Source organism: Nomascus leucogenys, chromosome 16 (genome assembly GCF_006542625.1).
Source record: "Nomascus leucogenys isolate Asia chromosome 16, Asia_NLE_v1, whole genome shotgun sequence".
NCBI classification, from domain to species: Eukaryota; Metazoa; Chordata; class Mammalia; order Primates; family Hylobatidae; genus Nomascus; species Nomascus leucogenys.
The window spans coordinates 90,766,084-90,786,620 of record NC_044396.1 but is presented as its reverse complement, the minus strand read 5'-3'; the positions used below and the strand labels follow the sequence as shown (position 1 = coordinate 90,786,620).

At 49.7% G+C, this 20,537-nt stretch overlaps 1 protein-coding gene across 2 annotated transcripts in view; it reads left to right on the top strand.

Moving 5' to 3' along the window:
- The window catches only part of COL22A1 (collagen type XXII alpha 1 chain), a 327,746-nt gene that overhangs the window by 129,659 nt on the left and 177,550 nt on the right, over positions 1–20,537 (top strand). For both annotated transcript variants that reach the window (XM_030795302.1, XM_030795301.1), the window contains exons 13-16: positions 7,372–7,425; positions 8,799–8,852; positions 9,971–10,024; positions 12,368–12,412. In XM_030795302.1, the coding sequence (XP_030651162.1) occupies positions 7,372–7,425; positions 8,799–8,852; positions 9,971–10,024; positions 12,368–12,412 (207 nt within the window). The remainder of the gene's footprint in view (positions 1–7,371; positions 7,426–8,798; positions 8,853–9,970; positions 10,025–12,367; positions 12,413–20,537) is intronic.

Here is a 20,537-nt window from a genome sequence, read left to right as displayed (position 1 = left end):
CAGGATTTGAGTTCATGTTTTCAGACTTCCCAGCCTGCATTTTTCTGTGCTGACAAATGGTTCTCAAACTTGAGACAATACCCAAATTACCTGGAGGACTTCTTAAGCCAACAGGCTGGACCCCACTCCCAGAATGTCTGATTTAATATGTCTGAAGTGGGGCCCGAGAAGTTGCCTTTCTAACACAACCCCAGGTGAGGTTGATGCAGCTGGCCCGTGACCATGCTTTCAGAAGCACTGCCCAGCATATTCCTAAGACCCCACTAAAGGGCCTACCAAATGGATGAAGAATATTAGTAACAGCACCTCCTGCAAGGCAACGATCTTTTTGTTAACATTTAGAAATAGGGCCTGATATTTAATTAGCCAAAAGAGCAGCAGAAATATTTGTTCTCTCCTTTCTCTGTGTCTTACTTGATGAGGTAACAGGATGATCCCTGGGGCTCTGGATGCTGACAAGTGGGTGTGGGGAGATGGATAATTTCCTGCTAGGTGGTTGTCCCCCCATATGCCTCCAAATGAGATCATGGAGGAAGTGAGTTTGTATGTGGTGGAGAGAGAGGCAGGGGTGGAAGACAGGTCAGAGCCTGGACTTGGAGCCAAGCCCTGATTTTGGGTCACAACAGCCGTTGTGAACACAGGGAAGCCCCTCTTCTCTGAGCCTTGGTTGTCTTCTGCAGTGGGTCTCATCCATTGTCATTCTCTTATACCCTGAGTGTTGATTTTCTTTTTATAGATGGAAAATAGAGGCTTGGGTGGTTTACCCAAAATAATAGTATCTGATGCTTGTTTTGAATTTCTCTGTATACGAAGCATTTCCCAAGTATTTTCTCAATGCCTCTTACCAGCCATCTTGAGCCAGAGGTACTCCTCCTCCTTGTGTCATCTCCCTTCCAGGTGAAGGAGCTGAGACATAGGAGGGGAATGAGTCTGTTCTGCTCTGCTAACATGAGACAGAGGCCTCATGAAGATCAGACCCTCTCCTCCCAACCTAGGCTTTTTTTTTCCTTCTCTTTCTCTCTCATCTTTGCTTACTTCCTGCCCTTTCCTTTCTTTTCCTTTTTTCTTCTGTGCTTTATTGTGGATCCTTAGCTTTACATATTCTTTTAAAGATCTTTCTATGCCTGACGTTACCAATTTGGGGGCAACCTCTAGTCTTTTCCCCACTCCTCTCCCTGACCTGTCCCATGCACTTGGATGAATGTTCTTAGTTATCAAGAGATACAATGGAAGAGCTCACATTTCAATAATACTTCATAGTCTGCAAATTATGTACACATTTAATTCTCATCTGAAAGCCTATAAACCTCTACTTTAGAAATGATGAGAGGCTCATAGAAGTTAAATGACTTTCCTGGTGGAAGATGAATAGGCAGCTCAGGGCTATAACTTTCTCTTTTCCTTCTTTTTTCTTCTTCTTTCTTTTTTTTTTTTTTTTTTTTTGAGACTGTTTCTAGCTTTGCCGCCCAGGCTGGAGTGCAGTGGCATGATCTCGGCTCACTGCAACCTTCGTCTCCCGGGTTCAAGCAATCCTCCTGCCTCAGCCTCCCAAGTAGCTGGGATTACAGGTGCCTGCCACCACTTCCAGCTAATTTTTGTATCTTTAGTAGAGATGGGGTTTCACTGTGTTGGCCGAGATGGTCTCGAACTCCTGACCTCATGATCCGCCCGCCTCAGCCTCCAAAAGTGTTGGGATTACAAGTGTGAGCCACTGTGCCCGGCCTAACTTTCTCTTTTCAAAGATGCTATGGGCAGCTGATGGTGAGTCCAGCTGGGGAATTTTGGAAGGTCTGTCACAAGGAAATGGTGAAGATGTTTTGTAATGTTAAGAATCAGTGATACTAATACTAATACTAATGAAATATTTGAGTTAGGTTGACTTTCTCTTGGGGCAAAGTTTTCATAGGACAGGAATCATTCTAGTAAAATGCTTGGATCTCGGGATGAGTTGCAGGTGGGCGTTTCTTAAAATCTATGTATTTGCAGTGGTGACTTGGTTATCTTAACCATGTAAAAAAACATTCAAAAAGAGATGTTACCATCTCTGACTCAGAACATACTCACTTCTACAGAGACCTCTAGTTCTGTTCTTAGAATACACAGTAGGGGTGGCCACATCCCCGAACAAAGCAGAAGGGACTTCTACTACCTCAGCCATCTAAAACCAACACGCCTAGTTTTCCATGTCCTTGGGAAGACCAATTCTGAAGCTAGGTTGACGATGCCTATGTACAGATGAAGACCAAGACTCAGAGCATTTCGACAGTTTGGCCAAAGTCATCAGTACTTAGTGATGGGGAGGCAGGGAGGGTGGGAGGTGGACAGTGTGAAGCTGTGGCTCACTGGCTCTAAGGACCATTACCTCTCCACCACACCCACTGTCTTGTCTCTGGGGCTTACACAAGACTAATTTTAAAGTAGGAGAGTCTTCCGTTCCCTTACAAGCCCACAGGGCTCTAGAAAGAATTGAAGCACACAGGGCAGTGTGGTCACTATGTCAAGCCAGGCACTGGAAGTGCAGAGGTGATTAAGTCCTGCTCCATATCTCACAGAGCTCCCATCTTGTGGACGAGAAAAATTCACACAGACATCTACTGGGCATCTATTTGAAAGAACCAACAAGGCTAGAAAACTGGCAGCTGGGAGGAGAGGCCAAGGTGTCCTGCTGCCCTCTCATTTATTCCTGAGGCAGGAGCCCATCCCATCAAGATGTCCCTCCCTCTGCATTCAGCTGCAGGGTTTCCCAACCCACCAGAGCCAGAAGACAGACTGGTCATTCGAGGACCTGCCATTGTAAGTGGGTGACCGACATCTCAGGCGAGTCACTCCCAGAGGCCTGATTCTGGAGGGAGGCACTATCTAGTGCATGCCCTCAGAGGAAGTCCTCATCCTTTTGTGATGCTTCCTGCATTGGAAAATCTATAATTGATTCCTAGGGTTGTAGGGACGTGTCTCATGAACTGGTGTCCCTGCCATCAGGAAATGGACACACCATTTGCCCAGGTTAGTGCAGGAGGCAGGTAGAGGTTGGAGCATGGACCTTGGAGACACAGGCTGTGTCAGGAGCTGAGCCCACTGTATTGCTCACCACCGTCTCCTGGCTCCATGCAGAGCTTCTCCGCCTCTGAGGCAGTCAAACGAGTGTTCCTTTCAGTATTCCCAGGGGAGCAGGGCTGGTGGAGGCTGAAGAGGAAGGGCAGGATCCCTGGAGAGGGAGAGCTAAGGCTGGATGTTAAAGTGTGAACTACCCCAACCTGCCTCACTCTGCCATGTAGACTCCCCGGTAGCCATGAGAAAGTCATGCACCTGCCCTGTGCCCCAGTGTGCCTGAAGGTAGGGTGAGGATAGCAACACTTAGCTTATAGGGCTGCCCCACAACCAGGGAACTGAGAGTTTGGACACCATTAAGTGTTGTGAAGATGTTCAGAAGCACACTGTAGGGCCTGGAGTCTGGCTCTTCCACAAGCATTGTAACTTTGGGCAGATCAAATCTAATCTAATCAGCTCTAATCAGCTGATTAGATTAGAGCTAATCAGCTGTCTGTGCTTTTGTTTCATAAACACGGAAATGGAGATGATGATTCTGTCTCTTTCATAGAACTGTTGTGGGGAGGTGTTGAATGCAGTGATGGATGTAAAGCGCTCAGTGCCTGGTGCCTTGTAATAATAGATAAACTATCCTCAGCAACATCTGTACTATTACATTAATACACTGTGATTAATATTACTTTACCCTGACTGTTGGTTCTGCCATTATTAAACATGCATGTGTGTTTAATCGAGTAGAAATCACCACCTCCTGTACCGGTTATCTCTTTCAATCTCAGATTTTAAAATTTAAATTCCAGAACCGCCAAATGGGGAAGTGGCTCAAGGGGAGGTGAGGTGGCTCCTCATTTTGCTGATGTGTAACTGGAGGCTGAGAAAGCACCTGCCATGACAGCATGCCCCAAGGAAGATGCTTGTGATAGTTTAACCCACAAAAGTAAACCACTGGCCCCCACTTTTCCCGAGAAACAACTGACAACAGAAATCCCCTATCCTCCCATTGAACAATCCTTTCTCTTATGAAATATTCCCAAACCACTCACCTGCCCCTTTGTATCCAGCCAAGGATGGACAGGTATCCTGGAATTAGCATGTCTCCCGCCTTCCAAAAATCACCCCTAAATACAACACTTGCCAATCTGAGACTGTCTCAGTATTTCCTCTTTTAACCCTAGAAATAAGGTTGATTATCTAACTAACATCTTCAAACCCTCTGCTGAAATGAAAGCAATGGCAGCCTGGTCTCCATCACAAGTTTAAGAATAAATAGCCCTTGTTCATTTTGTCTTGGACTCAGTTTTACCCTAGATGAGGCTCTGAGAAGCAGCAGTCCCTCTCCCTGCATGGGCTCTGGGCTCTGAGCCACAGCAGGTCCTTCCATGCCCTTGAAAAGGGTCTGGTAGGCCAGGACCTTATAGAGAATCATCAATAAGGGCATGAGTAAGCCTTCAAGAAAACCCACTGTAGAGGAACTTGCTTCACTTGGTTTAACTGCATTTTTTTCCACAGAGTTGTTTGATCAAAGAATCCCTATTTCCTTTGGAAATGCTCTGGGAAGCACCTGGGAGGATTTTAATACTTATAACAACTTTTCACAGTGGCCATGTGTGATGGTTAATGCCATCAACTTGATTGGATTGAAGGATACGAAGTATTGATCCTGGGCATGTCTGTGAGGGTGTTGCCAAAAGAGATTAATTTTGAGTCATTGGGCTGAGAAAGGCAGACCTATCCTTAATCTAGGTGAGCACCATCTAATCAGCTGCCAGCACGGCTAGAATATAAGCAGGCAGAAAAATGTGGAAGGAGAGACTGGCCCAGCCTCCTAGCCTCCATCTGTCTCCCATGCTGGATGCTCCCTGCCCGGAACATTGAACTCCAGGTTCCTCAGTTTTGGAACTTGGACTGGCTCTCCTTGCTCCTCAGCCTGCAGACGGCCTATTGTGGGACCTCGTGATCTTGTTGTTAGTTAATAAACTCCCCCTTTGAAAAAAAATGTATATATATATATATATTTTTTCCCATTAGTTCTGTCCCTCTAGAAAACCCTAATATACTGTGATTGTCCCCATTTTATAGAAAATTAAACTGAGATTCAGAGAGTAAGGAATTTGCCCCAAGGTACCCACCCTCCTCTACGCGAGGGTCGGAGGAATGGTGTTCAGCCTGCCCTTTCCATGAATGACTGCTTGCTAGGCTTCCTTGCTGGAGACATCCCCTCTGCCAGTCCCCACCCACATGAAGCTACTACCCCTCAGGGCCCAGGACTAGACTCTGCTGGTCCCAAGCCTGAGAACCACAAGCAACTTACAAGCCAGTCAATGTTGTGTCTTTGCACAGTCCCTTTGTCTCTGCTGTGGAATTGTCAGGTAAGGGCAGCAGAGCAAATCTGTGTGGCCATCCCCAGAGGCTTATGGTGCACACAGCAGCTGGCGAAGGTGTTCTTTCCCAGGCCACAGGTGCGCTGGTGGGGTGCTTGCATTGATCCCTCTGTCATCGTGGGCCTGGGTCACTGGGAGAACGAACAGTACCAGGAAGCCCAATTCTGTCCCCACAGCAGAGTGTGCGCACTTTCATTTACCAAACCTTGCCTCACCTTGCAGCCATCCTGCTGCTGGTAGCAATATCCACACTTCACACCTGAGGCCAGTGGGACTCTGAGCCTTCCAGGGTGTGTTTAAGGTCTCACAGCCAGGGCCGGGCACCTGCAACCATCGCCTCCCCGTTTCAAGCGATTCTCCTGCCTCAGCCTCCCAAGTAGCTGGGATTATAGGTGCCTGCCACCACCATATCCCCCATGCCTAGACTTGGAATTACTCCTGTAATTCCAGCACTTTGGGAGGCCAAGGAGGTGGATTGCCTGAGCTCAGGAGTTCGAGGCCTGCCTGGGCAACATTGTGAAACCCTGTCTATACAAAAAATACAAAAATTCGCCAGATGTGGTGATGTGTGCATGTAATCTGAGCTACACGGGAGGCTGAGGTGGGAGGATCACTTGAGCTGAGGAGGTCAAGGCTGCATGAGCCATGATTATGTCACTGTACTCCAGTTTGAGTGAAAGAACAAGACCACGTCTCAAAAAAAAAGGTCTCACAGCCAGGAAGGTCTAGAGCTGAGATGGACTTATGTCTGTCTCATGCCATGGCCAGAGACATTTGTCTGTCAGTCTTTCTCTTCAATATCACACTGACTTATATTAGATAGAATGTTGAGGCCATGGAAGGCACTTCATAGAAATTTTAAAAGCATGTGTATGCATGCATGTTTGAAGATAAAATCTAGAAATATATCTGATATGCTTTGAGAAAATAATACATATCTCATAGGATTATGATGAGTAAATCAGATGATGTATGTAGAAATACACTTCGGCCCATAGTGTTTTATAAACTTTACATAGAGATTCATCTGTTCGTTTTCTTCATTGAATACCCAGCACCCGCACTGTATAGATGGAAACAGCCCAGAGAGAGGCGCAGCCTTGCTCAGTGCCACACAGACACTGATGGAGAGCTGGGAGCGGGGCGGGGAGGTCTCAGGCAGGACCCTTTGACTGACACCAAGTGGTGTTGGAGCTGGGCGGGAACTTCGAGGTGCTGGAGTTACCTGTTTCTAAATTCCTGCCCCGGCCTTCTCTGAGAAGTGTGTGGAATAGAAAGTGGGGTGAGGAGCTGGTCTAGCCCCCGACTTCCCACAGCTGCTCCGTGTTTATTCATGTCGTGTGTCTGCATGAGATTCCTTAGAAAGAAGTTTGTCCCAGCTAAAATTAAAACAAGTTGAATACCTTTTCTAGCCCAGTTGTTCCCAACCAGGAGGTGTTTGGCAATATCTGAAGACATTTTTTGTTGTCACCCCTGGAGGGTGCTACTGGTATCTAGGGATGCAGCCGAGCATCCTACAGTGCACGGCTCAGTCCCATAGCAAAGGCTCATCCAGTCAGATGTCTATGATGCCAAGATCCCTGCTGCAGCCCAATCCTCTACTTTACACATACGACACCAAGCCCAGAGCGAGGAAGGGCCGCACCTCCAGCTAGTGAAGGGCTGTGGACCAGAGCTGCTTACTCCCACATCAGGTGCATACAGATCTTCTGGGTATGTGGCTATAACATGGACCCTGATGTAGATCTGACGTGAAACCTGGGAATCTGCATTTTATACTCTCCCAAGTGATGCCTGTGCTGCAGGCTTGTGGATCAATTTTTGAGTAGCAGTCTTGGCCACAATTTCCTTCCCTTCCTGGCACGTTCTCCACTGCACTAGCATTCTGAGAGCCTGTCTCAGTTATTCTTTACTAATTGCTATTCTCTTTTTTTGGCTCTAGGGTTCCCCGGGCCTGCCTGGCCCCCCTGGGAGAGACGGCAGCAAAGGCATGAGAGTAAGTTCTGTTCCGCCTGCCCTGGCTCACAAGGCAGTACTGGGCTGGTGACCTCCTGGTCAGAACCCCGTGTCCTCAAGTGGGGTGGCATTGCCAGGGCCAGGCTTGAGTAGGGACTTATTTGTATCAGGATCCTCCCAGATACCAGGAGCTCAGCCTAATAGCTGTGACAAGACCAGCAGCAGCTTTGCCCCCCGGGTATCGCCTGCCTGTCCTTGGAAATGGTTTTTCATTTAGTTAACAAGTAGTTCTGCAAGGCAGCCTTGTTATCCCCCATGCCTAGACTTGGAACTAGCCCCAGCGAGGCAATGGATTTGCTTAAGACCCCAGTTTGTAGCTGGAGGCGTCAGAGTGAGTCCCAAGCAACACCCCACAGCCTATGTGGCAAGCCAGCTTTCCTCTGATCGTTACCCCAAACCCCACCTCTTCATCTCACCTGCCTCTGAGCTGCAACATCCTCCAGCAACCCAAGCTCAGAGTGATCTCAGCTCTGGTGGGTCAGTCTCCTCTCCATCAAGAATCCAAGTGGACATTAGTTCTGTGTTCTTCACCTCTCTGATCCCTTCGCCATGTCCAGCCACACATAATCGGGTCTCAGAGAGGGAACCTGGCTTGTGAGCAACGCTGAGGTCCACAGCCGGCAGCACTTTGGGACAGGTGGTCTAAGATCCTGGAGACAAGGGAGGAAGGAGAGTTCCAGGGAGTCTCCAGTGAGACTCTCTTCTCACTCCCACTGTTGGTGGCCAACATCCTTTCCATGAAGACAACCGTCAGGGTGGCGCCAGGTTTTACACTTTCCCCCTGCTCTCTCCAAAGTTAATTTTGTTGACTTCCAGCCACAGGAGTGAGTAGGAGTGGAGCTAATACTGTGTGGCCCAGCATGGTGGCTCACACCTATAATCCCAGCTCTTTGGGAGGCCGAGGCAGGAGGATCACTTGAGGCTAGGAGTTCAAGGCCAGCGTAGGCAACAAGGCGAGACTCTGTCTCTACAAAAAATAAAACAACCTGCTGCAGTGGTGCGTGCCTGTAGTCCAGGCTACTTGGGAAGCTGAGGTAGGAGGATCACTTGAGCCAAGTATTTTGAGGTTATAATGAGTGAGCTACGATTGTGCCACTGCACTCCAGTCTGGGAGACAGAATCAGACCCTGTTTCTAAAGAAAAAAAAAAGTACTGTGTGCAGCGAAGGTCCGCTTCTTTGCTTATAGAAATAGCGTCTGAGGGGAGCGCGGGCCCTGCTCACTGGTGGCTACCTTGTTTCTGTGATGTGTTCTGAGCTGCAGGAAGCAGAGGCCCTGGGAGACTGTGGGCTGCTCCGGTGTACCTGGGCCTGTGTCCCACTGCCTATGACTTTGTGCTGTTTTGTTTGTTCAGGGGGAGCCAGGAGAGCTGGGAGAGCCGGGGCTGCCGGGTGAGGTTGGCATGCGGGTGAGTGTTGCTGTGAGCTGGGCCCTCCTGATGCTCCCAGGGGACAAGGCCCAGTGCAAAGCCAATTGCTTTAGGTGCAGAAGAGATGCTCAGATAGGTTCCCTGCCTCCTCTTCTCATATAACGGCTTGCACATTTGCATGTGTATATACACACATAAATGATTTTTCCTAAATTTCTACAAAGATTTATTTATATCACACTTGGTCATTTATCTTTGTTGTTTAACAAGAGATGAGAGACATCTTTCTATGTAAATACAGATGGGCCCCACACATTCTCTTCATCAATGCATAGAATTGGATGTATTGGATGTATCCAATCATACATGGATGTATTGTAATATATAACATTCATATGGATGTATTGTAATATATAGCATTCCCCTGTGTATGGTCCTAAGGACTATACTAATGTCATTTGTTTTCCACTAAAATTAATGAAGCACTGAATATGCATGCATGTGTGCATGTGTGTGTTTCTCCTTATCTACTATATTTTTATTGTGGTAGGATAGATTAAAAATTAGGATACCCTTGGCTGAATGAATACACGTTGTTATTTTAGCAGACTTTAATAGATATTTCCAAACTAGTTGTTCAGAGGCAATAGCACTTCATGGTCTGGTTAGCAGAGGCACCTCCAGGTCTGCAGACTTCTGAGCTCTTTGTCAGGACTTGTCCAGGTCGTACTGAGCCCATGGCAAAGTGTGAATGATGAGCCACAGGAAATCAGTTGTAATGTTTCAGAAGCTGTGAACATATCCAGACCCAGGTCATAGGGAGGCCGAGGGGCACAGGGACAGTGAAATGGAATAGTAGCATCTGGCCTCCTGGTGGTTCATAGGCACACACCTTTAACTGTTCCTTGAAGTCAAGAGAATCTGGGTGTGAATCAGGGCTGCACAAGGCAGCAGATGGCATGACTTCTAAATAGGGAAGGGAAGCAGAGGTCGAGGGAGTGTCTGCTGGCGAGGCCCATGCCAGCAGCATGGGCAGCACTTGGTGGGAGGTGAGCTAGCAGCTCTTGTCACCAAACACGGGACTGGCTGAGCTGTGTGGCTGCACTTGCCTTTCTTTTCCATCCCTGAAACTTTTCTCTGTAAATGCTCTTCTGCAGGGGCCCCAAGGACCACCTGGACTCCCCGGACCTCCTGGACCTGTCGGAGCTCCTGTAAGTGAAGGCACTTGTCTGGGCAGGGGTTCTACCCCTTCTCCAGGAATCAGAAACCAGGTTCTAGCAAGTTCCTCCACCTGCATCTAGACAATAATGCTGTTTTGCCTTACTGATGCCAGTGAAGTGTTGGTATCTCCTTTCTTAGACCAGAAATTATTAGATGTTACAGTACATAAGAATCACCCAGAGAACAGGTTTAAATGCATATTCCTGGGACCCCTTTCTCACATCAAGAAGCAGGGTAGATCCCAGGAATCTGCATTTTTAACCAGCACCACAGGATTTTTGACACTTGATCTAAAGAATTCGTTTTCCCCAGCCTGTCCCGTACTGTACTTTTGGAAGAATGGTGGCGTCTACTGAATTCTTAGCCCCTGGAACAGTGCCAGACACATAATAGGTGTTCAGTATATCCAGTGAATAAAGGGATGAACAAACAGATATGGTGTACGAGGGGCAAAGTAGCTTCTCGAACATCTAACACTATTCTTGATTCTCTATAAAGACACGTGCACACGTATGTTTATTGCAGCACTATTTACAATAGCCAAGACTTGGAACCCACCCAAATGCCCATCAATGATAGACTGGATAAAGAAAATGTGGCACATATACACCATGGAATACTATGCAGCCATAAAAAAGGATGAGTCCATGTCCTTTGTAGGGACATGGATGAACCTGGAAACCAACATCCTCAGCAAACTAACACAGGAACAGAAAACCAAACACTGTGTGTTGTCACTCATAAGTGGGGGCTGAACAATGAGAACACATGGACACAGGAAGGGGAACGTCGCACACCAGGGCCTGTCAGGGGGTGGTGGGCAAGGGGAGGGAGAGCACTAGGACAAATATCTAATGTATGCAGGGCTTAAAACATAGATAAATGAAAGAAGCAGTGTAAAATGTCATTTTCAAACAAAGCAGCTTGAGTTGCCAGGGAGACATTGAAGACCTCTGATCTCTGGGTTTGTGACCAAAATATTTAGATGAAATTAAAACAGCAAGGATGCCCACTCACCCTTTAGGTCTGGATGGCCCTGCAGATGCTCTACTCTTTAGGACAGCATCATGTGGCCTTGGCCCTGTACTCTCTCTAGGTCAAAGATGTGTGTACCATTCCTGAAATCAACAAGGAGGCCTGGGTGGCACCTGCTATCTCTACCATCTTTTCCATAGAATGCCCCAGGGTCTCTTCTCCAAGAAAGGAGAGAAAAGGGAGTGGAGCCCACAGGCAGCTCACATAGATACACAGGACACGTTCCTGCTCATCCGGCAGGTCCCTACCCTGGGCCATTGCCTGGCCTGCAGGCCGCTGCCCGGGGAGGAGCTGTGCTTTCGTCAGCTCATGTGGGCGGCCCCAGTGCCTCACTGTGTAATCTGCGCACCTGGGAAGAGCAGGCACATGCGCTGCCAGGACTTCTGCTTCTCAGAGTAGGGCAGTAGCCTTCAGACACAACCCCTACAAGATTCCTGTGCTAAACAAGGGATCGACACGGTCACTCAGTGGGTCAGTTAGTCATTCAACAAATGTGTATTAGTGCCTACCAAGTGACAGGCTCTGTTTTAGACTCTGGGGATACCATATTGAAGGAACTGCGCTGGTGGGGCTTACATTCTACCTGGGGGAGGCAGAAAATGCAGCGTTCAGGGCTGAGTACTGTCAACAAAGTGACACGTGGTAAGAGGATCCAGTGACCCTGGACGATGGGGTGGGGGGGAAGCACGGGGATCACGTTTTGGATCCTGCACTCAGAGAAACCCACATCCTGGCTGACATTCCCACCTAGTCTATACACAGAGGGGCAGGGAGTCCACAGCACAAGGTCTGGGTGCTGCTCTAGACGAAGGCAGGATGAGCCATGGGGACAGACAGTGACCCTATCCCCGAGGGAGGAGGGGCGATTGCCTTGAAGGAGCTATTCTCTGATTCAACGTTGGGGCCCCTTGCTGGGCGCCATGGTCATTGGGCATCACAGGTGCAGTGTGGTGGGGGGAACTGACTTTGAAGCCACATTTCTGTCCTTGGCCACTTGAGTTCAGGAGCCAGGCTATGTCCCAATCTATGGCCGTGAGGACCTGGATCGCCTAAGCCAAGGGACAAGCCCAGGAACTCACATCTCACTCTGGAAGTGGCCTGCCTCTGCTGCCCAGGCCCAGACCACACGGCAGCTGCTTCGTGGCCTTAGACTACACAGGGAGACAGGGTCCTCACTATCACCATCCCTGCCACTCTGGGCTGGAAGCTGCCAGGCAGTTTCTCCATGGACACCCCCATGGTGAGCACAGAGAAGCCAGATTAAGATGCTGGGTCACTGCTCTTTCTTTTTCCCCCAGGGTCTCCAAGGAGAACGAGGTGAAAAGGGAACTCGAGGAGAAAAGGTATTTATAATCTGTGCTCATTAGTCAATATGGCTTTCCATAGAAAAGGGAGAGGGTACGTGGGACCATCTGCTCTGTGTATGCTTGTGTATGTGTGTACACATTTGTGTGTGCATGTGTGCACATGTGTGTACATGTATGTTTGCATGTGTACGTGTGTGTGTGTGTGCATGTGGCAGGTGAGGGCTGCTGCAGACAGTGTTAATTTCCCACCCTAAATGTAAGTTGTGCTGGGAAGGCTGTGGTCTCAGTACCTGCAGGTATTGTCATCCTCTGCACCAAGGCGGAGATTAGGGTTTCCAGACCAGACAGGTTTAAGGATTGGACTCCAAAGTCCCAGTTGCTGCCTCAGAGGACTCATATCTTGCTTGGCAAGTTACATAACTTCTCTGCTCCTCAGTTACCCTGGCCCTCAAACAAATGGGAGAATGAGTGGTGACAGGAGTGGCATTGGTGACCTGCATTTGAGCCAGAGTCACCAAATGTTATGAACTGGCCCACACTCGGGCTCTTAAATGTAGATTGCCATGCAACCGACATGTCTGAGGAGGCCTAGGTGGAGGCTGCTTCATGACTGCTGCCAGGTAACAGTGGCAGAGTCCTCCGATTGGATTCTGCCACATGTGCTGACATTGTTGCCCGTTCAAGGTTCCCCTGGGGAGTGGTGGGGGTGGCTGCCCAACCACTGCAACTCCCACCCACCTCCACCTTCCCAAACCGCAGCTGCTGCTGAATTTTCAGTGTTCTCTTCCCAGGCCCATTCACTGAGTTCCTTAAAATCTGGAGCAGTGTGTCCCAAGAGCTGGGGCTAGGCCCTCTCGCCTAACCCATATCTGAGACGCTTTCTTGGGGTCTGCTGCATGCTGTCTTCCTGCAGGATGTGACTCTCCAGTTCCATAGGAACTTGTTCTTCACTCTTATGTTTATTTTAAGATATTTGAAAAATAGTGAAAGATGGCCTGTAATCCTGCCATCCTGATACAACTACAGTGGGCACGTAGGCATATTTCCTATGGGAATTCTTACACATGGGGAGCGTCCCTCCACAGCCACATCATCCTGTATTCCATGCTGCATCCTGTTTGCTGTTCCGACATGCAGTGTTTTCTCCGTGCTGCTGTAGAGTTTTTAGAGCTTGTTTTAAATGACTGCACAGTGTTCCATTGAGTGAATAAACCATAATTCAGGTACCCAATCCCCTGGTATTGATCATTTACAATTGTTTCCAGTTTTTCACTTTTAAAAAGAATGCTGCCGGGTGTGGCGGCTCACGCCTGTAATCCCAGCACTTTGGGAGGCCGAGGTGGGTGGATCATGAGGTCAGGAGATCGAGACCACCCTAGCTTAACACGGTGAAACCCTGTCTCTACTAAAAATAACAAAAATTAGCCGGGCTTGGTGGCGGGTTCCTGTAGTCCCAGCTGCTCGGGAGGCTGAGGCAGGAGAATCGCTTGAACCTGGGAGGCAGAGGTTGCAGTGAGCTGAGATTGTGCCTCTGCACTCCAGCCTGGGCAACAGAGCAAGACTCTTTTCAGAAAAAAAAAAAAAAAAAAAAAAGGAATGCTTTTGGTGAGCATTTTAAAACATAGCTGTATTTATTTATTTTCAAATTTATGATTATTTCCTTAGGCTGCTTTCCCAGAAGTGAAATTACTGGTCAAAGCAAATGAACCCGTCTGTGGCTCGTTCACGTGCCTTCTGAAAGGTCCCTTTTCATTCAGGGAGGCAGGGACTGGCCTTGTTCCCCAATGCAGGCTTCCAAACATGATTTTTGTTTGTTTGTATATTAAATTTTAATCATTTTAACTTTAATAAGCAAAACCCTTACCGTTACCTCTTCCGAGAGCTTTCACATGTTTCTGTAGATTTGTTTGCCGGTCAGCTCTCTCTGTGGGCCCTCTGCTCCTTCCCTCACATGGTGAGGACATAAAAGTGGCATCTGGAGAAACTGAGGCTCTGGGCACACAGGAGCGTGGGTTGTGGTGCAGCTCTGGTGCTCGAGGGAGCAGGGGTCTTATTTCAATCCCTGTGTAGCAGAGAGTGGGGTTTGAGGAACTGCCCCGCAGCAGGGCTGGGCTGTAGAAGCCAGAGGAAGCTTGAGACTCACATCCAAAGCATGTGGCTCAGCAGTGATTCAGGCAGAAGGCCCAGGCATGTGGGGTCACACGCTGGCTGTCACCTGAGGGTGCAGTCAGAGGTGGAGCCTGTCCCTGGCATGGAGTCTGAGACAGGCTTCCAGGCATCCCGTCTTCCCTCAGCACCCACAGAGTGCCTGGTGCAGGCCCTCCATCAGGGTCCCAAGAGTTCAGCGGACAACATCTGCCAACACATGGCGGATATTTACGTGGTCAGCTCAACATAGGGCTGCAGGTGTGCAGTGCTTTACTGTCGAGCTGGGGCAGAGGTGGCCTTTGATATGCGTTTGCTAAACCAATATATGAGTAAGAGATAACTCCTTCAAATCACATGTCCTACAGCTAGATTCCCTGTAAGGACAATGGATGAATCCAAGATGTGGGACCCCCCCGTCAAAGGACAGGAGCACAGGCAGAGCCAGGTTGTGTGAAGACAAGAGACAGCCGTATTTGAAGGGGATATGGAGGCCAAAGACCCCTAGCGCCTTGGTCATCAGAACCAGATCCAGTACCAATGTGGTCCCTCGGGGGGCAGCCAGAAGCTGGGATCAGCCTGGGAAAACACTCCCCAGACAGAAGGCAGTGGCTTCTCCACTTGTCTGAATCCTGGGCTGGGCCGAGCCTGTCAGGGGAAGGCCACTCAGGGGCCTGTGGTGGTTCTGCTCCTGGGGCTTGTTTGCCTCATCTGGGCTCACTGTTCTGTGAGCCAGCGGTCCAGGAAAGTGGGTGTAAGTCACACAGGACTAATCTGAAGTACAAAAAGAATGTTTTTTGTTTGTTTGTTTTTTAAAGAATATATTCTTTTTAATTGGGGGGCCTGTCCCCCAGCCTCAGTGTTTGCAGCCAGGCCACACGCGGCGCCAGGTCTTTGCAGAGGCGCTTCCCAGCACTCAGCGCCCTCTGCCTCATGAAGAAACATTGAAGACATTCTGAAGAAATCCCAAATTACGGGGTTTTTGTTGTTGTTTTTTGTTTTATTTTTTCTCTGTTGCCCAGGCTGGAGTCAGTGTTGCAACCTCAGCTCACTGCAACCTCCACCTCCCGGGTCCAAGCAATTTTCCTGCCTCAGCCTCTCCTGAGTAGCTGGGACTACAGGCACGCGCCACCATGCCTGGCTAATAAAACTGTGTTTTAAGTATTTATTTTCTTTAATGTGCCAGAAAGAATCCAAAACTACAAGCATAATCTCTGACCTAATAAATCTACAGTGTGATTAGAAACGTGTGAAAAGGTGAATGGACGCATCCGTTCCTGTATTCTATTCATTGCCTCAGTCATGTGCCCGCCCGCCCAGCCATCCAGCCACAAAGATTGGTATAAAAATCTTTTTTTAAAAAAACCCTTTGCTCAAGCATCTCTCCCTCAGAAGTCTTGTTGGGTTTCCCTGGACCTGTCCCAGCGCCTCTGCTTCTGTGCTGCTAGAACCCCTGTCCTCTTCACCCTGATGACCTTGGTCACCCACATGGCATTTGTTTGCCTTTCAGCCGCCCACCCACACACACATATGTAGACTCTTGGATTTTTAACATAACGCACCTTATTCAGCTCTGGGTCTTCCCTGCCTGAGCTGGTACCTGCAGCACGGTCCGTGGCCAGTCCTCTGTTGACGCACGGGTGAGCACTGGGCCCAGGTGAGAGACGATGCAGGAACCAAGATCCAGCTCAGCGTGCAGACGGCCTTCCCTCACAGGTGTGGACTGGTACTTTTTGGCAATGTGCGAATGGGTTTCAAGGACATACTCCACGCTCAAGCTTAGACGAAGCCCTGGGAGTGGAAGCTGCCAGGACCACGTCGCGTTAGCCAGGAAACGTCACAGGGAGAAAACGCTCACGGAGGGTCCCGAGCAGGGACCGTCTCCGTCGGAACAATGATCTCCACGCTTCCTGGAGGCTGCGGGGGCTTCGGGTGAGCTTCTGAGGCGCGGTGCAGTCGGCTTTCCCAGAGAAGCAAAGGGCTCTCCGCAGGCACTGGGGGGCCAGGTCTGCCACCGGGACAGCTGCTGCAGCTCCGGGAGCCCCCGTTTTCGCAGTTGCAGGATGGAAATAGTAACGTCTTCTCCGAAGCCGGTTGGAAGGTGGATAACAGCAACAGTGTCCGGTCCATGACCGACACATTCACAAACATTCATTTCTTTTTCCCACTTGCTTCAAGAGAAATTCAGTCTGTACACACTCAGTGTTTTATTCTTGCCAAAACACTGTTTGGAAGCAACAGGCTTTTTTCCATGTAGCGTTGGACCTCTTTCCAGCAAGCCTTTGGAGTCTGGCTTTAAGACTTTTGTTCAGTCAAGAAACACCACAGTTCTATCAAAATCCTAAATGATCAGACTTGGAAAGGGCTGTAGAGAAGCCAGGGGAGCACTCCTGATTGTGAAGCGGGGGAACTGAGCCCGGAGGCCATGTGTTTCCCGACGCCCTGTGGCCTGTTAGAAAGCCAGCAGGATCCAGAAACTCCTCATTCCCCGTTTGGGCCTTCCCATCTGTGGGTTACCAGGCCTGAAGTTCAGAAATGCAGAATGCTGGCGTCTTTCCCCTAGACTGTCTCCTTTCTGGTCAGGCCATAGCTCTACCTGCTTGCTGTAGGAGCTTCCTTTGGGGTAAGCTCAGGAAGGGAGGACCATCCCCTGGTGAGGTGCAGAGAGTAACCTCAGCCATGCCCCCGTCAGCCTCTGAGTCCCTGCAGCCTGCACCAGGTGATGCGGCCGTGGCTGGAGCAACCCTGCACTGTGATCCTGGGGCCTGCATTTGAATCCCAGCTCGGGGCTCTGCAAGCAGTGTGACCTGTGCAGAATTATTTAACCTCCGAGTCCCAGGTTTCTTCACTGCAGAGGGTAATTTTATCTACTTCATAAGGATATGATGAGGATTCCATGAGTTAATATTTGCAAAGGCTTAGAAGGGTTCTGGGCAGCATGTGCTTTATATATGGGGTTTGAGGAAAGACAGAAAGAGAAAACAGACACGGAGAAGGGGTGAGGATGAGCTCGCAGCTCTGAAGGTCAGCTTTGCACTGCCTCCGACTCCCTTGCTGATATGCCGGTGACTCACAGAAGAGCTGGCTCCTCTCTGTGTCTCTGTTTACCCACCTGTCCAAGGAAGAGCCTGGGTTGCAGGATGCCGAACGCCCCTTTTGAGCTCTTGTATTGGTGGGTGCTTACAGTTTCTCAGGAACCTCTCTGATTTCTTACATCAGCAAGAAGGAGGTTTCCATCTTCTCTTGGAGAAAGCCCTTCCAGCTGCCATGCCTTCCTGCCTTGCCCAGCATGGGGTGGGACAGTGCCCCAGCCCTGCCTTAGCAGAGACAGCCACCATCGTCCAGCACTGAGGCCACCTCTAACAGCCCCAGGGCAGGGCGTTCTGTGTAAAGTGGGGAGACAGCCCTTCATTTGGGGGTTTTCCAGATCATGTCTCTGCAGGCACAATGAGGTGACTGAAGGCTCTGGAGGCATGAGGAGGTCCAGGTGGCAGAGCCTGAGTGGGCTGTCTAGGGGCTGCTGGGCAAATCGTAAGGTGAATCCAGCCAGGCACAGAGAGGAGTCTACACACAAAAAGGGCCAAGCACTGGGTGTTGAGGGCCCTGTTTCCATCTAGAAAACCATGTCCCCCAGACAATGTTGGGTGGCTGTAAACATTCCAGTCTTGAGGCTCCCCAGGTGTCCTGCCCTGGCTCAGAGCAAGGAGGGGCCTCAAAATGGGAAGAGCGCCAGCCTTGGAATTGGAGGAACTAGGCTGTCACCCTGGCTGGGCCTCCACCATTGCAGGTACCTTAGGCAAGCTCTGGACCCTGCTGGCCTCCATGTCCATACTTGACATTTAGGGGTGGATGGTGATGCCTCTCCCAGTTAGTGGCTGTAAGGATCCAATGAGTTATGAGAGCAAGTGCAGGGCTTGGCACCTGGTAGAAGCTCCCTAAGCAATTAACAAAAGGGAGTTGGTGTTTTGAAGGGAATGAAGCCACAATCCACCATGCAGACATGGGCACCTCTGTCTTTTCCATTTTGACTCCCAACTCAGCCTTATAAAAAGTCATCAATAAGTCACAACCCCAATTTGTGTTGCTTTTGAGGGGTTGGCAGTGTCATGCACTAGATGTGGCTGTGATAAGTATTTACTAGATGTGGCTGTGATAAGTATTTACTGGGTACCTGCTGTGTGCTGGGTGCCTAGAGATGCCCACATTCATCTTCACTCGGTTGCCTTTATGGAGCAGCCACTTGGCAGCTCAAGATCTCAGGTACCAAGTCCCTGGGCAGCTCCAGGGCTCATCCCGAGGCAACTTAGAATGTGCTGCTCCTAGATCAGGGTGGTGGTGGAGTCCCCACCAGGAGGACAAGGAAGCCCTTTGGGTGGAAGTCCCTGGGAATGGGCATCATTAGCTTGGAGGTGTCTGGGTGGGGGCAGCCAGGGTGGCTCCCAGCTCCTAAGATGCCATCTTCCCCCTTCCCAAGGAGACCACAGGGTGAGGGCATGGATTCCTTTGTTGGGCGAGCACAGTAACATAACTGGGTGGGTGGGAGCTGCCTGAAGCCTTCTGTGTTTCATTTATCTTCCTCTCCTGAGGGCATGGATTCCTTTGTTGGGCGAGCACAGTAACATAATTGGGTGGGTGGGAGCTGCCTGAAGCCTTCTGTGTTTCTTTTATCTTCCTCTCCTGAGGCCACGTTATGTGGTCTGAGTACGGCAGGGAGCTCACTGTTGAACTGTTGAGTTCACATCAGTCAGTACAGTGCCTGCATCCATTCATGTCATGAGCATCACTGCACGCCGGGCCCTGCAGGGGGTAGAAGACAAATCACATCCAGACCTTGACTCTTAAACTCACAGCTTAGAGGGGAGGGTAAGATTTGCAAAGTATAGGACAAGGAGAGCCTACGTGTCAGGAGAGAGGAAGAGATGAGATGGAAACTGAATTCCAGAAGAAAGAGAAGCCACTTCTGGAGGGGGCTGGAGAGACAGGAGATAGGAGAGTCTTCATGGGGGAGGTAGCATTTGAGTTGGGTTGTAATGGCATCCTCTTTTGTTTTTTTTTTCTTGAGATGGAGTCTCACTCTATTGCCCAGGCTGGAGTGCAATGGCACTAACTGGGCTCACTGAAACCTCTGCCTCCCAGGTTCAAGCAATTCTGCTGCCTCAGCCTCCTGAGTAGCTGGGATTACAGGCACCCCACCAGCATGCCCAGCTAATTTTTTGTATTTTTAGTAGAGACAGGGTTTCACAATGTTGGCCAGGCTGGTCTCAAACTCCTGACCTCTTGATCTGCCCACCTCGACCTCCCAAAGTGCTGGGATTACAGGCATGAGCCACCGTACCTGGCCATAATGGCATTCTTTTCCATGGGTGGTGGTCTGTTAAGTACCCAGAATTTCACCTATGTTATCTCACAAATTCGAACCAAAAACAACAAATGAAGGGTACTTTACATATTCCTATTGAATAAACGAGTCCATTGTGATTGCTAGGGGTTTGAGCTCTTGTCAAAGCACGGGAAAGAGGAGCACCTGCATGTCTCTGCCACAGCGCACGCCCTTCCACCGCCTTCTGCTGCCTCCGGATGTTGGTTGGCAGAGAGGAGAATGGAAGGTGGGCTTTCTAGAAAGAGGCGATCCTATGGCCAAGCCAGGGGCAGGCTCGGGCAAGAGTGTGCTTCAGTGACAGTGAACAGTGCCGTGCAACTGCTGCTGTGGCCAAGAGTGAGCAAGACAGATGCGGAGGGTCCTGCGCTGCCAGGCTGAGGAGGCGGGTGCATCCTGCATGCCATGGGAACCATGGGGGGCTGGGAAAGGAAGGATGTCCAGAAATGGATTTTGGGGAGACCACTTTGGCAATGGGAGAGGCAATGGATTGGATCGAGGGTGGAGGCGGAGGGCCAGGAGGCTGTGGGGAGGATTTATGTAGGGTGTACTGAGGCCCTCTCTGCATGAAGTACCACAGGGACACCTGGGCCATCCTGCTCATCAAAGGCACGAAGCGGCTGCAGCTGATTTCTGGGG